General features: G+C 38.1%; 1 protein-coding gene across 6 annotated transcripts in view; it reads left to right on the forward strand.

Annotated features, from left to right (window-relative positions):
- The window catches only part of PALS2 (protein associated with LIN7 2, MAGUK p55 family member), a 135,056-nt gene that overhangs the window by 79,562 nt on the left and 41,624 nt on the right, over nucleotides 1–13,870 (forward strand). For all 6 annotated transcript variants that reach the window (XM_070369442.1, XM_070369440.1, XM_070369441.1 and 3 more), the window contains exon 3: nucleotides 11,863–12,015. In XM_070369442.1, coding sequence (XP_070225543.1) covers nucleotides 11,863–12,015 — 153 coding nt within the window. The remainder of the gene's footprint in view (nucleotides 1–11,862; nucleotides 12,016–13,870) is intronic.

Below are 13,870 nucleotides of genomic sequence, written 5' to 3' on the forward strand. Positions count from 1 at the left end.
GGGGGAGCCTGGTGGGCTGCCATCTATGGGGTCGCACAGAGTTGGACACAACTGAAGTGACTTAGCAGCAGCAGCAGCATGGTATATCCTTCTCATTATTTTACTTCTAATCTACCTGTGATTGTTGAGTTGCTAAGTCATGTCTGACTCTTTGTGACACCATGGACTGTAGCACGCCAGGCTTCCCTATCCTTCACTGTCTCCCAGAGTTGGCTCAGACTTATGTCCATTGAGTTGGTGGTGCCATCCAGCCATCTCACCCTCCGTTGTCCCCCTCTCTTCCTGCCCTTGGTCTTTCCCAGCATCAGAGTCTTTTCCATTGAGTCAGCTCTTCCTATCAGGTGGCTAAAGTATTGGAACTTCAGTGTCAGTCCTTTAATGAATATTCAGGATTGATTCCTTTAGCGTTGACTGGTTTAATCTCCTTGCAGTCCAAGGGACTCATTCTCAAGAGTCTTCTCCAGCACCAATTCGTTGGTGCTCAGCCTTCTTTATGATCCAACTCTCACATCCGTACATGACTACTGGAAAAACCATAGCTTTGACTTTAAGGACCTTTGTCATCAAAGTGATGTTTTGGTCTAGATTTTCTTCTAAGGAATGAATGTCTTTTAATATCATGGCTGCAGTCACCATCTGCAGTGATTTTGGAGCTCAAGAAAGTAAAATCTGCCACTCTTTCCATTTTTTTCCCCATTTATTTACCATGAAGTGATGGGACTGGATGCCATTGACCTTCATTTTTTGAATAGTAAGTTTTAAACCAGCTTTTTCACTCTCCTCTTTTACCTTTATCAAGAGGCTGTGTAGTTCCTCTTCACTTTCTGCCATTAGGTAATATCATCTGAATATCTGAGGTTGTTGATATTTCTCCTGGCAGTCTTGATTCCAGCTTGTGATTCATCCAGCCCAGTATTTCTCATGATGTACTCTGCATATAAGTTAAATAAGCAGTGTGACAATGTACAGCCTCGGCATACTCCTTTCTCAATTTTGAACTAGTCCTTTGTTCTATGTCCAGTTCTAATTGTTGCTTCTTGACCTGCATACAGGTTTTCAGGAGGCAGGTAAAGTCATCTAGTATTCATCTCCCTTTAAGAATTTTCCACAGTTTATTGTGATCCAAGCAGTCAAAGGCTTTAGTGTAGTCACTGAAGCAAAGTTGTTTTTCTGGAATTCTCTTGCTTTGATCTCTGCTTCCTCTGCCTTTTCTAAATCCAATTTGTACCTCTGGAAGTTCTCAGTTCACATATTCTTGAAGCCTAGCTTGAAGGATTTTGAGCATTACTTTTCTGGCATGTGAAATGAGTGCAACTGTGCCATATTTTGAACAGTGTTTGGCATAGCAAACACCCTTTCCCAACAACACAAGAGATTACTCTATACATGGACATCACCAGATGGTCAGTACAGAAATCAGATTGATTATATTCTTTCCAGTCAGAAATGGAGAAGCTCTATAAAGTTAGCAAAAACAACACCTGGAGCTGACTGTGGCTCAGATCATGAGTTCCTTATTGCCAAATTCAGACTTAAATTGAATAAAGTAGGGAAAACCACTCAGCTTATTCAGGTATGACCTAAACCAAATCCTTATGATTATACAGTCAAAGTGACAAATAGATTCAAGGGATAAGATCTGATCTGGTGCCTGAAGAACTGTGGATAGAAGTTCATAACGTTGTCAGTGGGCAGTGACCAAAACCACCTCAAAGGAAAAGAAATGCAAAAAGTCAAAATGGTTATCTGAGAAACCTTACAAAGAGCTGAGTAAAGAAGAGAAGCGAGAGGCAAAGAAGAAAGGGATAGACATACCCTACTGAATGCAGATTTCCGAAGACTAGCAAGGAGAGATAAGAAAGCCTTCCTCAGTGATCAGTGCAAAGAAATAGAGGAAAAAATAGAATGGGAATGACTGGAGAGCTCTTCAAGAAAATTAGAGGTACCAGGGGAACATGTCGTGCAAAGATGGGCACAATAAAGCACAGAAATGGCAAGGACCTAACAGAAGCAGAGGGACTAAAAAGAGTTGGCAAGAATACACAGAAGAACTGTATAAATAAGGTCTTAATGATCCAGATAACCATGATGATGTAGTCACTCACCTGAGCCAGTCATTCCTGGAGTGTGAAGTCAAGTGGGCTTTAGGGAGCATTACTAAGAACAAAGCTAGTGGAGATGATTGAATTGCAGCTGAGCTATTTCAAATCCTAAAAAATAATGCTGTTAAAGTACTGGACTCTATGCCAGCAAATTTGGAAAACTCAGCAATGGCCATAGAACTGGAAAAGGTCAGTTTTCATTCCAGTCCCAAAGAAGGGCAATGCCAAAGAATGTTCAAACTACTGTACAGTCTACATCTATTTTTACATTTAAAGTGGTCTTTTTTTATAGACAGCAAGATACGTAAGTCTTCTTTTCTTATTGTTTGGTCTTCTATTCATTTTCTGCCATTTCTGTTTTAATTGAGCATTTTATATGATTTCATTTTTTCTCCTTTTTAAACATAGCAGTTATATTTATTTTTAGTGGTTTCCTGTTGATTTTAAAATGAAGATTTACAACTAATCTCAGTCCATTTCCCCTATATTACTTCACTGTATTACTGCACATGAAGTAACTATCTTATAAGAGTATTTCCAATTTCCCCCTTATAGCCATCAGTCATTTCATTTATCCATAAGTTATAACCACCAAGTATTGTTGCTATTAATTTGAAGAGTTAATCTATTAGAGTAAGGTTTTTTTTTTAGATTTTATTTTACTTTCATTTATTTTTTTCTTTAATGACCTTTTTTTTTCTTAATTGAGATGTGGTTTTTGAACGTATATTGTTTTCCTCTCTAAAGAACCTCTTTTAATGTTATTTTCAAGGCCAGTCTATTAGCAATAAATTCCCAGTCTTTGTCAGACAGAGTCTTTATTTCTCCTTCAAAAAACTTCATTTTTGAAGGATGGTTTGACTGTTTAGCTATAATTCTAGGTTGATAGGATTTTTTCTTTCTACACTTTAAGTATTTCACTACACACTCTTCTTGCTTCCATGATTTCTGGAGAAGTCCTGTGTAATTCTTATCCTTGCTCCTCCATAGGTAAGAATATTTTTCCTCCAGTTTCTTTCAAACTTTTCTCTCTGTCTTTGATTTTTGCACTTTGAATATGATTGTTTGGTGATCTCTCAGATTCCTGGATCTATAGTTTGGTGTCTATCATTAATTTTATAAAAAATTCTGTCATTATAGCCTCAAGTACTCTTCTGTTTCTCTTTGTTAGTCTGCTGTTCCCCTTATATGTGTGTTATATCTTTTTGTAGTTGTCCCACATGGCACCCCACCTCAGTACTCTTGCCTGGAAAATCCCATGGACAGAGGAGCCTGGTGGGCTGCAGTCCATGGGGTCACGAAGAGTCGGACATGACTGAGCAACTTCACTTTCACTTTGCGCTTTCATGCATTGGAGAAGGACATGGCAACCCACTCCAGTATTCTTGCCTGGAGAATCCCAGGGATGGGGGAGCCTGGTGGGCTGCCGTCTATGGGGTTGCACAGAGTGGAACACAACTGAAGTGACTTAGCAGCAGCAGCAGCAGCACAGTCCTTAGATTTGTTCTATTCCACTTGTGCCATTCCTTTTTTATCTCTGATTTCAGTGTGAGAGGTTTCTACTGGCATATCTTCAGGCTCACTGATTGTTTTTCCTTCTTTTTTATTTTTTTTCACTCAGGCATGTCCAGCTCTTTGCAACCCCATGGACTGTATAGTCCATGGAATTCTCCAGGCCAGAATACTGGAGTGGGTAGCCTTTCCCTTCTCCAGGGGATCTTCCCAACCCAGGGATCAAACCCAGGTCTCCCACATTGCAGGTGGATTCTTTACCAGCTGAGCCACAAGGGAAGCCCTCACTGATTGTTTTTCATGTGCTTATTGGCCATTTGTATATCTATGGGGAAATGTTTATTTAGATTCTTTGCTCATTTTTGAATCAAATTGTGTTTGTGTGTGTTGAATATTGGGAGTTTTACATATATATCTTAGCTATTAATCCCTTATCAGATATATGGTTTGCCAATATTTTTCCTATTTGGTTGGTTACCTGTTTACTCTTGACATTATCTTTTGGTGCATAGTTTTTGTGTTTTTTTTAATTCTCAAGAAATTCTTTTACCTATTTTTTTTTTCTGTTGTTGCCTCTGCCTTTGGTGTCATAGCCGACAAATCTGCCATTTACAGTGTTATGAAGCTTTGACTCTGTTTTCTTCTAATAATTTTACAGTTTTAGGTCTTACGTTTAGGTCTCTGATCCATTTTTGAGTTCTTTTATATAGTGTTAGTGATCCATTTTCATTCTCTTGTATGTGAATATCCAGTTTTCCCAGCTGTGTTTGCCACCCTTGTCAAAAATTACTGGACTGTACATGTGAGCCTTTATTTCTGGACTGTCTTCTATCTCATTGGTCTATGTCTGTCCTTATGACAGTACCACACTGTTTTGGTTAGTGTAGCTTGGTAGTAAGTTTTGAAATCAGAAAATGTTAATCTTCCACTTTATTCTTTTTCAGAATTGTTTTGGCTATTCTGGATGCCTTGCAATTCCATACAAATTTTAGAATCAGTATGTCAGTTTCTACAAAGAAACTTCTGGGATTCCAGTAGACATTGTATTGATCATTCTAAGAGAGTATTACCATCTTAAGAGCAACATCTTAAAAACAACAAAGTTTTTAGATCCATGAACATGAAGTGATTTTTCATTTAAGTCTTTATTTCTTTCAACAATGTTTTACAGTTTTCAGAGTGAGTTTTCACTTTCATTAAAATTACTTTAAGTATTTTACTCTTTTCAGTGCTATTGTGAATTGAATTATTTTCTTAATTTTCTTTTCAGATTGTTCATTTTTAGTATATAGTATATTGATTTTTGTACATTAATCTTCTATCCTGCAATCTTGCTTAACTTGTATATTGGTTCCAGTAGTTTTTTAGTGGATTCCTTAGGATTGTCTCAATACAAATCTATGAATAAAGATAGTTTTACTTCTTTCTTTCTAATCTGAATGCCTTTTATTTCTTTTTTTGGGAACTTTCTTCATTGGCCTTTTTATTTATTTTAATTGAATTATAATTGATTTACAGTGTTGTGTTAATTTCTGCTGGACAACAGAGGGACTCATTTATACACATGCGTTCTTTTTTATTTTTATTTTTTCTGGACTAATTGTCATTCTAGGAGATTGAGTACAAATGTTGAATACAGTGATGAGAGCAGACGTTCTTGTTTCCAATCTTAGGGGAAAACTATGTGTTAAATACAATAATATTTACTATTGAATATAATAGTACCTGTGGGTCTGTATTCTGCATTCTAAACCTTGATTTATTTTTTACATATTCATATCAATATCTTCAGAGAACCTTTGTTCTCTTTAAAAGTGGCATAATATTCCATTGTATTGAGTATATCAAAAAAATTTAGTCAAACTTCTGATAAATATTTAGATGGCTTTTTTACTTATGTCATGCTGTATTATGCAGTCTTGCTACATGTTATTTTACACCTGTGTGTGTATCTCTAGGAAAAATGTTGAAAGAATTGTGTGATTTTGGTTGTTATAGTCATACTGCTCACTAGTGTGCTCCCACCAGAAAAAGAAAAAAAAAATGTGTGAGAGTACATGTCTTCTGACATATTCTCAACAACATAATCAGTCAGTTCAGTTCAGTCGCTGAGTTGTGTCCGACTCTTTACGACCCCATGAATCGCAGCACGCCAGGCCTCGCTGTCCATCACCAACTCCTGGAGTTCACTCAGACTCACGTCCATCGAGTCAGTGATGCCATCCAGCCATCTCATCCTCTGTCATCCCCTTTTCCTCCTGCCCCCAATCCCTCCCAGCATCAGAGTCTTTTCCAATGAGTCAACTCTTCGCATGAGGTGGCCAAAGTACTGGAGTTTCAGCTTTAGCATCATTCCTTCCAAAGAAATCCCAGGGCTGATCTCCTTTAGAATGGACTGGTGGGATCTCCTTGCAGTCCAAGGGACTCTCAAGAGTCTTCTCCAACACCACAGTTTAAAAGCATCAATTCTTCAGCGCTCACCTTTCTTCACAGTCCAACTCTCACATCCACACATGACCACAGGAAAAACCATAGCCTTGACTAGCCAGACCTTTGTTGGCAAAGTAATGTCTCTGCTTTTGAATATGCTGTCTAGGTTGGTCATAACTTTCATTCCAAGGAGTAAGTGTCTTTTAATTTCATGGCTGCAGTCACCATCTGCAGTGATTTTGGAGCCCAAACACATAAAGTCTGACACTGTTTCCACTGTTTCTCCATCTATTTCCCATGAAGTGATGGGACGAGATGCCATGATCTTTGTTTTCTGAATGTTGAGCTTTAAGCCAACTTTTTCACTCTCCTCTTTCACTTTCATCAAGAGGCTTTTGAGTTCCTCTTCACTTTCTGCCATAAGGGTGGTGTCATCTGCATATCTGAGGTTATTGATCTTTCTCCCAGCAATCTTGATTCCAGCTTGTGCTTCTTCCAGCCCAGCGTTTCTCATGATGTACTCTGCATATAAGTTAAATAAGAAGGATGACAAAAGAATTTATCTTTGCCAGTCTCATAAAGAAATTAATATTTCAGTATAGTTTTAGTTGCATTTTTCTTATGAAGGAAGTTGTGTATCTTTTCATATGTTTAAGAAGTATTTGAATTTCCTTTTTTGTGAAGATTTATTTTGTGAATATTTTTTGTAAAGATTCTCATTTTTAGTTTTTTGACATCTCTTTGGTTCTTCTAATTCTACAGGTATCTTTCAGAGTGGCTCACCTCCCTGAGTACCGTGAGATACAGTTTATCTAATCTAAGAATTTGAGCTTTTTTTGGTTCACTAGATTACTCATTAGATAATTCAATTCTAATTTAGTTATACTTATTTCATCCATTTTTTTCAACAAAACATATCTTTTTTGATATGTATGTAGTAGCAAAGTAAAAATTGAATTCTCCATTCTCTTTTGTCTCATTTCTACTTTCTGCTCAAATTTTTACCTATTTTTTGACTATTTGTGGATTGCTGTTTGTCTTAGTTCAAAAATCTCTAGAATAAGAGATGTCTATTGACCACAGTCAGTCTTATCTCCTTTTTATTTAATCACTTTTTAAAGAAGTAGTTAATTAGCAACTACTGTATACTTAGCCATGTTCTAAGAAGAAACAATATATAGTATTTTTGTTTTTAACAGAGAAAGATAAGGTTACTACACGTAATAATTACAGCATTATCATTACTAGATAATAGCATTTGTCACTTTATGTACACTGCATAACTTGTTAAAAATTTTGTTTACCAGCATGGATGAACTGTGCTTGTGCAAAATACCCAGAAGTTTTGAAAGAACTTTTTCTTCCCTGCAGCTCATTTTTCTAAGGTGCGGTGGTGAATAGGATTCTTAGAACTAGACATACAAGAGGGCTAGGCTATATTTGTATCAACTCCAAGTATTCTACAAAGTCAGTTACGGCATGTTCTTCCAAGTGCTTGTGGCAGGAGAAATATATTTCTATTGAGTTGTGTTAGGTTTCTAATAATCCTTTTTCTTAAAGGAAACAAGACACATTTATTCAAATAGCATATGATTCATTTCTGTCTCTCCGGTAAGTTTTCAGTATTTCCTTTGTCTCTTTTGTTTGATTGTGTGTGCTGCATCACTTCAGTAGTGTCTGACCCTTGGTGATCCTATGGACCATAGTCCTCTAGGCCCTTCTGTCCATGAGCTTCTCCAGGCAAGATTACTGGAGTAGATTGCCGTGTCCTCCTCCAGGGGATCTTCCTGACTCAGGGATCAAACCCACATCTCTTAAGTCTCCTGCATTGACAGGTGGGTTCCTTACCTCTAGTGCCACCTGGGAAGCCTGTTTGATTAGTTAAATTCAAGTTTGTACTTGCCTCGTCAGTCAGTCAGTTCAGTCGTGTCCAACTCTTTGTGACCCCATGGACTGCAGCACACCAGGCTTCCCTGACTTGCCTTTTGAAAACTGCTAAATAAATTTTGACTTGAGGTCTCAACTTCTTTCACATTATACTAGAACTTATAAAGTTTACATATTAACAAATATTGACCTATAGTTGCTTTCTTGGAAATACTAAAGTTTATCTTAATTGAACCCAACTATATTTCAGAAATTGATTTTCTGTATTAATTATATCTGCAGTTTCACTTAAAAAAATGTTTTCTTTCTCTGAGGTTTTATGTGTTGTGTAGTGACAATTTTTTCCTACCATAGAAGCAATCTCTGTAGGGTTGATGTGCAGACACCTTCAGGTATGTTTGTTTTTATAGCATAGTTTTGCCCTCTACTTGACTTCCTCTTTCTCTTTTGCTGGTAGTCTTTCCACATTCCCTCCTGTTCTCGCACAGTTTAGGAACAATAAGGTTGATCAAGATAGAAAGGAAGGGAAAGGTATTAGAGTTTTCAAGCCAATGATCTTTCCTGTTCTTCTACTTTTTGCAAAGACTTCAATTTAATCAAAAAGTCTTAAGTAACATAGGATATTATAGAAAATATATTGGCTTAGTACCTGAAAATTTTAAGCCAGTCATCATCTGTTCCCTGGAGCAACAGGTAATTCATATAGCTCTTTGAGCAAAAGAATGGAGATTGACACTGTGGGTGGTCTTCTTGAACCATAGAAGTATAATTTAGCACATCTAGCACCCCACTCCAGTACTCTTGCCTGGAAAATCACATGGATGGAGGAGCCTGGTAGGCTGCAGTCCATGGGGTCGCTAAGAGTCGGGCACAACGGAGCGACTTCACTTTCACTTTTCACTTTCATGCATTGGAGAAGGAAATGGCAACCCACTCCAGTGTTCTTGCCTGGAGAATCCCAGGGACGGGGGAGCCTGGTGGGCTGCCGTCTATGAGGTCGCACAGAGTCGGACACGACTGAAGTGACGCAACAGCAGCAGCAGCAACACTCATCTCACACGCTAGTAAAGTAATGCTTAAAATTCTCCAAGCCAGGCTTCAGCAATACATGAACCGTGAACTTCCTGATGTTCAAGCTGGTTTTAGAAAAGGCAGAGGAACCAGAGATCAAATTGCCAACATCCACTGGATCATGGAAAAAGCAAGAGAGTTCCAGAAAAACATCTATTTCTGCATTATTGACTATGCCAAAGCCTTTGACTGTGTGGATCACAATCAACTATGGAAAATTCTGAAAGAAATGGGAATACCAGACCACCTGACCTGCCTCTTGAGAAATTTGTATGCAGGTCAGGAAGCAACAATTAGAACCGGACACAGAACATACTGGTTCCAAATAGGAAAAGGAGTACGTCAAGGCTGTATATTATCACCCTGCTTACTTAACTTATATGCAGAGTACATCATGAGAAACGCTGGGCTGGAAGAAGCACAAGCTGGAATCAAGATTGCCGGGAGAAATATCAATAACCTCAGATATGACACCACCCTTATGGCAGAAAGTGAAGAGGAACTCAAAAGCCTCTTGATGAAAGTGAAAGAGGAGAGTGAAAAAGTTGGCTTAAAGCTCAACATTCAGAAAATGAAGATCATAGCATCTGGTCTCATCACTTCATGGGAAATAGATGGAGAAACAGTGGAAACAGTGTCAGACTTTATTTTTCTGGGCTCCAAAATCACTGCAGATGGTGACTGCAGCCAAGAAATGAAAAGACGCTTACTCCTTGGAAGGAAAGTTATGACCAACCTAGACAGCATATTCAAAAGCAGAGACATTACTTTGTCAACAAAGGTCCATCTAGTCAAGGCTATGGTTTTTCCTGTGGTCATGTGTGGATGTGAGAGTTGGACTATGAAGAAAGGTGAGCGCTGAAGAATTGATGCTTTTGAACTGTGGTGTTGGAGAAGACTCTTGAGAGTCCCTTGGAATGCAAGGAGATCCCACCAGTCCATTCTAAAGGAGATCAGCCCTGGGATTTCTTTGGAAGGAATGATGCTAAAGCTGAAGCTCCAGTACTTTGGCCACCTCATGCAAAGAGTTGACTCATTGGAAAAGACTCTGATGCTGGGAGGGATTGGGGGCAGGAGGAGAAGGGGATGACAGAGGATGAGATGGCTGGATGGCATCACTGACTCGATGGACGTGAGTCTGAGTGAACTCCGGGAGTTGGTGATGGACAGGGAGGCCTGGTGTGCTGCAATTCATGGGGTCGTGAGGAGTTGGACACGACTGAGAGACTGAACTGAACTGAACTGACACTGAAAGAGCTATGCTAAGAAGTAACAACTCAACTAAGTCAGTGAGAGCATATGTCATACTTTTAAATGATTGATAATAATGTATAATATTTTCGATTAATTAACTGTAAGATGATGATAGGGTGCTGCTGCTGCTAAGTCGCTTCAGTCGTGTCCGACTCTGTGCAACCCCATAGACAGCAGCCCAACCAGGCTTCCCCGTCCCTGGGATTCTCAAGGCAAGAACACTAGAGTGGGTTGCCATTTCCTTCTCCAGTGCATGAAAGTGAAGAGTGAAAGTGAAGTTGCTCAGTCGTTTCCAACTCTTAGCAACCCCATGGACTGTAGCCTACCAGGCTCCTCCGTCCATGGAGTTTTCCAGGCAAGAGTACTGGAGTGGGGTGCCATAGGGTAGCTTACTGTATAATCAAAAAGTTGAATAAGATTTAATAGTTAAGAGCTCAAGTTTGATGATGTTGGACTACCTCACTTAGTTGCTTACCAGTAGTGTGAACTCAGGCAGTCACTTTATCTCATTTTGCATCATCAGGGTCTGTGTCTGTAAGGTGAGGATGGTAACAACATACCTACCTTAGCTGACTACACACATGCACACTCTGATACTGAACTTAGAATATATTTACTGGCACAAAACAAAAGCCCTCAATAAATGTTCAAGTTCTTTTCTTCCTTTTTTAAGCTTTCATATACTATCATTAGAGTATTAAGACTATTTGCAAGATTAATCATGCTAAATTAGATTTTTTTTTAAACAACAAATATTTATATTAAAACAATTAGCAAAGGTTTCCCTGCTGGTCCAGTGGTTCAGAATTTACCTTACAGTGTGAGAGACACTAGTTGGATCCCTAGTCGGGGAGGATCCCACATGCCACAGGGCAACTGAGCCTGTGTGCCACAACTAACGAGCCTGCGCTCTGAAGCCCATATGCCACAACTACTGAAGCCTGTGCTCCACAGCAGGAGAGGCCACTGTGCTGAGAAACCCTTGCAACTAGAGAGTAGCCCCCACTCTCTGCAACTGAAGGAAGCATGTGCACAGCACCGATAGACCTAGCCTAGCAAAAAAATAAATGAATAAATTAAATAAAAAAACAGTATTTCCAACTTGTCTTGTGAGTTAAGTAGTTGTGTTTTTTTCTCAGTGGTTATAATCATTCCATGATATATGTTAAATGATCTCATCATCCTCTCTTTATCAGGCTTCTGTTACGCTTTAAGAAAATTATAGAGGTACCTGTTCTCGCTCTTAGTGGCATTCCCTAGTCATCTTAACATTTTTCATATCTAAATCTAATAGAAACTCATTGCTCTATTTAAATTACACTTGGTCTTTTTGACAATTTTGTTTCATAACAATTATAATTTCTTCTTACGGTGTATTTCATATGACTTAAAATTTTTTCTTTGGAGGTATTCCTTTAAAGTGCTGCTAATTGCATGATAACATTTACTATGAAATCTGTATGTTACCTCTGATTGAAAGGTTCAATTTCAGTAGATCAAACCATCAAGTAATATCTTTTAAAACTTTCAAAAGTTTTCAAGAAGAAAACCACAGTCTGAGCAAAGCAGTATGTGTTATTATTTTAATATACTGGTATTTTTTCAGGCTCATGAGAGGCTAGAAGATTCAAAACTAGAAGCTGTCAGTGATAATAACTTGGAATTAGTCAATGAAATTCTCGAAGATATCACCCCTCTAATAAATGTGGATGAAAATGTGGCAGAACTGGTTGGTATACTCAAAGAGCCTCACTTCCAGGTAAACTTTCTCTATTCTCTTCTTTCCAAGTCCCCTGTATTCCCAAAATATTCTTTTAGTAGTTTCTGTTTAAGATGAAGTTTTTGAAAGATTTAGGGCCATTTGTTGCAAATTACAACTTAGATGTTTTAATATCCTCATATGCTTATGCTACATAAACAGATACACTTACTATACAAATGTACAGTGTCTGTCAAAGAAATGCATTAGAATGGGTTTTTCTTTGTGTAATTAAAAAAAAACAACAAACCTATTTCACCATCAGACCACATGCTTGGGACACGTTTCTCGTGGTGATAGTGGATTTTTCTTCCTTAATACCACTGTTTCCCAGCCCTTCTTATGACCAATGATATGCCTTTTCAGTATTGCTTCTAAGACTGGGTTGCAGCTGATGACCTTAGAACAAGAGAGAGCTGTAGGGGATAGAAACAATGACATACTTTCCCCAGGGACAAAAGATAAATTCAACTTAAGCATTTGTCTGTGTAGGTGAAGAGTTAATCAGTTTACCAAAGACGAATCAGTTTCAGAAGAGAGAAAGGGAAGTGGAGATTTCTTAGAAATCTATAATTAAGACAGTTTGGTATTGGGGCAGTATTAGAAAAATAGATTACCTGAAGAGAAGAGAAACCCCAGAAATACATCCTCCGACAAATGGCAGCTTGATTTATGAAACACTATATTTTAGTGGAGAAAGAATGGACTGTTCAATAAATGGTCGTGAGATAGAAGAATAAAGTGTCACCTGCTTGTCACTGCAAATCTTAGCATTAAAAATCAAATGGCAGCACCCCTATGCTTTTCCTCAAGATTTTCCATGACTCTCTAACCATGTTACTGCAAAAATTATGTAAATGTATAGTGAGATGGTTCCAACATAAATCTATATCTTAAGTACAAAAAACAGAAACACATGTCAGAGACACCGTTATGCAGGGGCCAGTTAATTGAGGCCTTAAATGCATACTAAGATATTTGAACTTTATCCAGAGGACATTGGGAACCTTGGGAAGGGATAGGGGTGGGGGAGGTTATTAAACAGGGAGAGGTCAGATAGTGGAGCTATATGGTTTTGTGCCAAGGTGAGAAGTTGCGATGGCAGCATAGATAGTGGGAAATGTGAGGATTTTCAAGTTTTAAGCTGTAAAATCAATAGGGCTTAGTGAGTGAGTACATGTGACAGCCACAGAAGAGAAATCTGGGAAGTTGATAAGGACAGGATTTCTGACAAACAATTGATGGCATCTACTGAGATAAAGAACACTCTGGGAGGGCTATTTTGGTCATGCTCATGTTAAAGTAACTGGCCATGTTAAGTTTGTGGTATCTTAGAAGAATGCATCTGGTAGAACTTTGCAAGCATGCTATATTTTTTATGTAAGTATGAAATTTAATGCATAAATTTATATGAGGTCTAAAAAATATATATAAACTTGTGAAATAGCAGCAAGTAAAAATGCAGAAATTAAGACATTGCATTTTTATTACCCAAATCACCACTATACTACCATGGTGCATATTTCTCCATATTTTTTCTATTCATAAATATACATATGTATTTTTTTCTTTACTGACTGCAATCATTTTGCATAAGCTGTTTTGTAATTTACCCTTTTTTCAGCCATTGACTTCCACTTTTCCATTTCAATAGACCTCTGTAACACGCAGTGCATTTTACACAAAAATACTCTTTACAGCTGGTTTGTATGTATGAATTTTCAAATTAGGTCCATATGTGGCATTAGTTAGACCATCCCTTTCTCCCTTGATTATGATGTTGACCTACTAGAGAGACCAGACCAGGCCATTATCCTGCAGAATCCACTCCTTGGATTTACTTGTGTGCTTTCCT

The sequence above is a fragment of the Bos mutus genome, chromosome 4 (assembly GCF_027580195.1).
Source record: "Bos mutus isolate GX-2022 chromosome 4, NWIPB_WYAK_1.1, whole genome shotgun sequence".
Classification (NCBI taxonomy): domain Eukaryota; kingdom Metazoa; phylum Chordata; class Mammalia; order Artiodactyla; family Bovidae; genus Bos; species Bos mutus.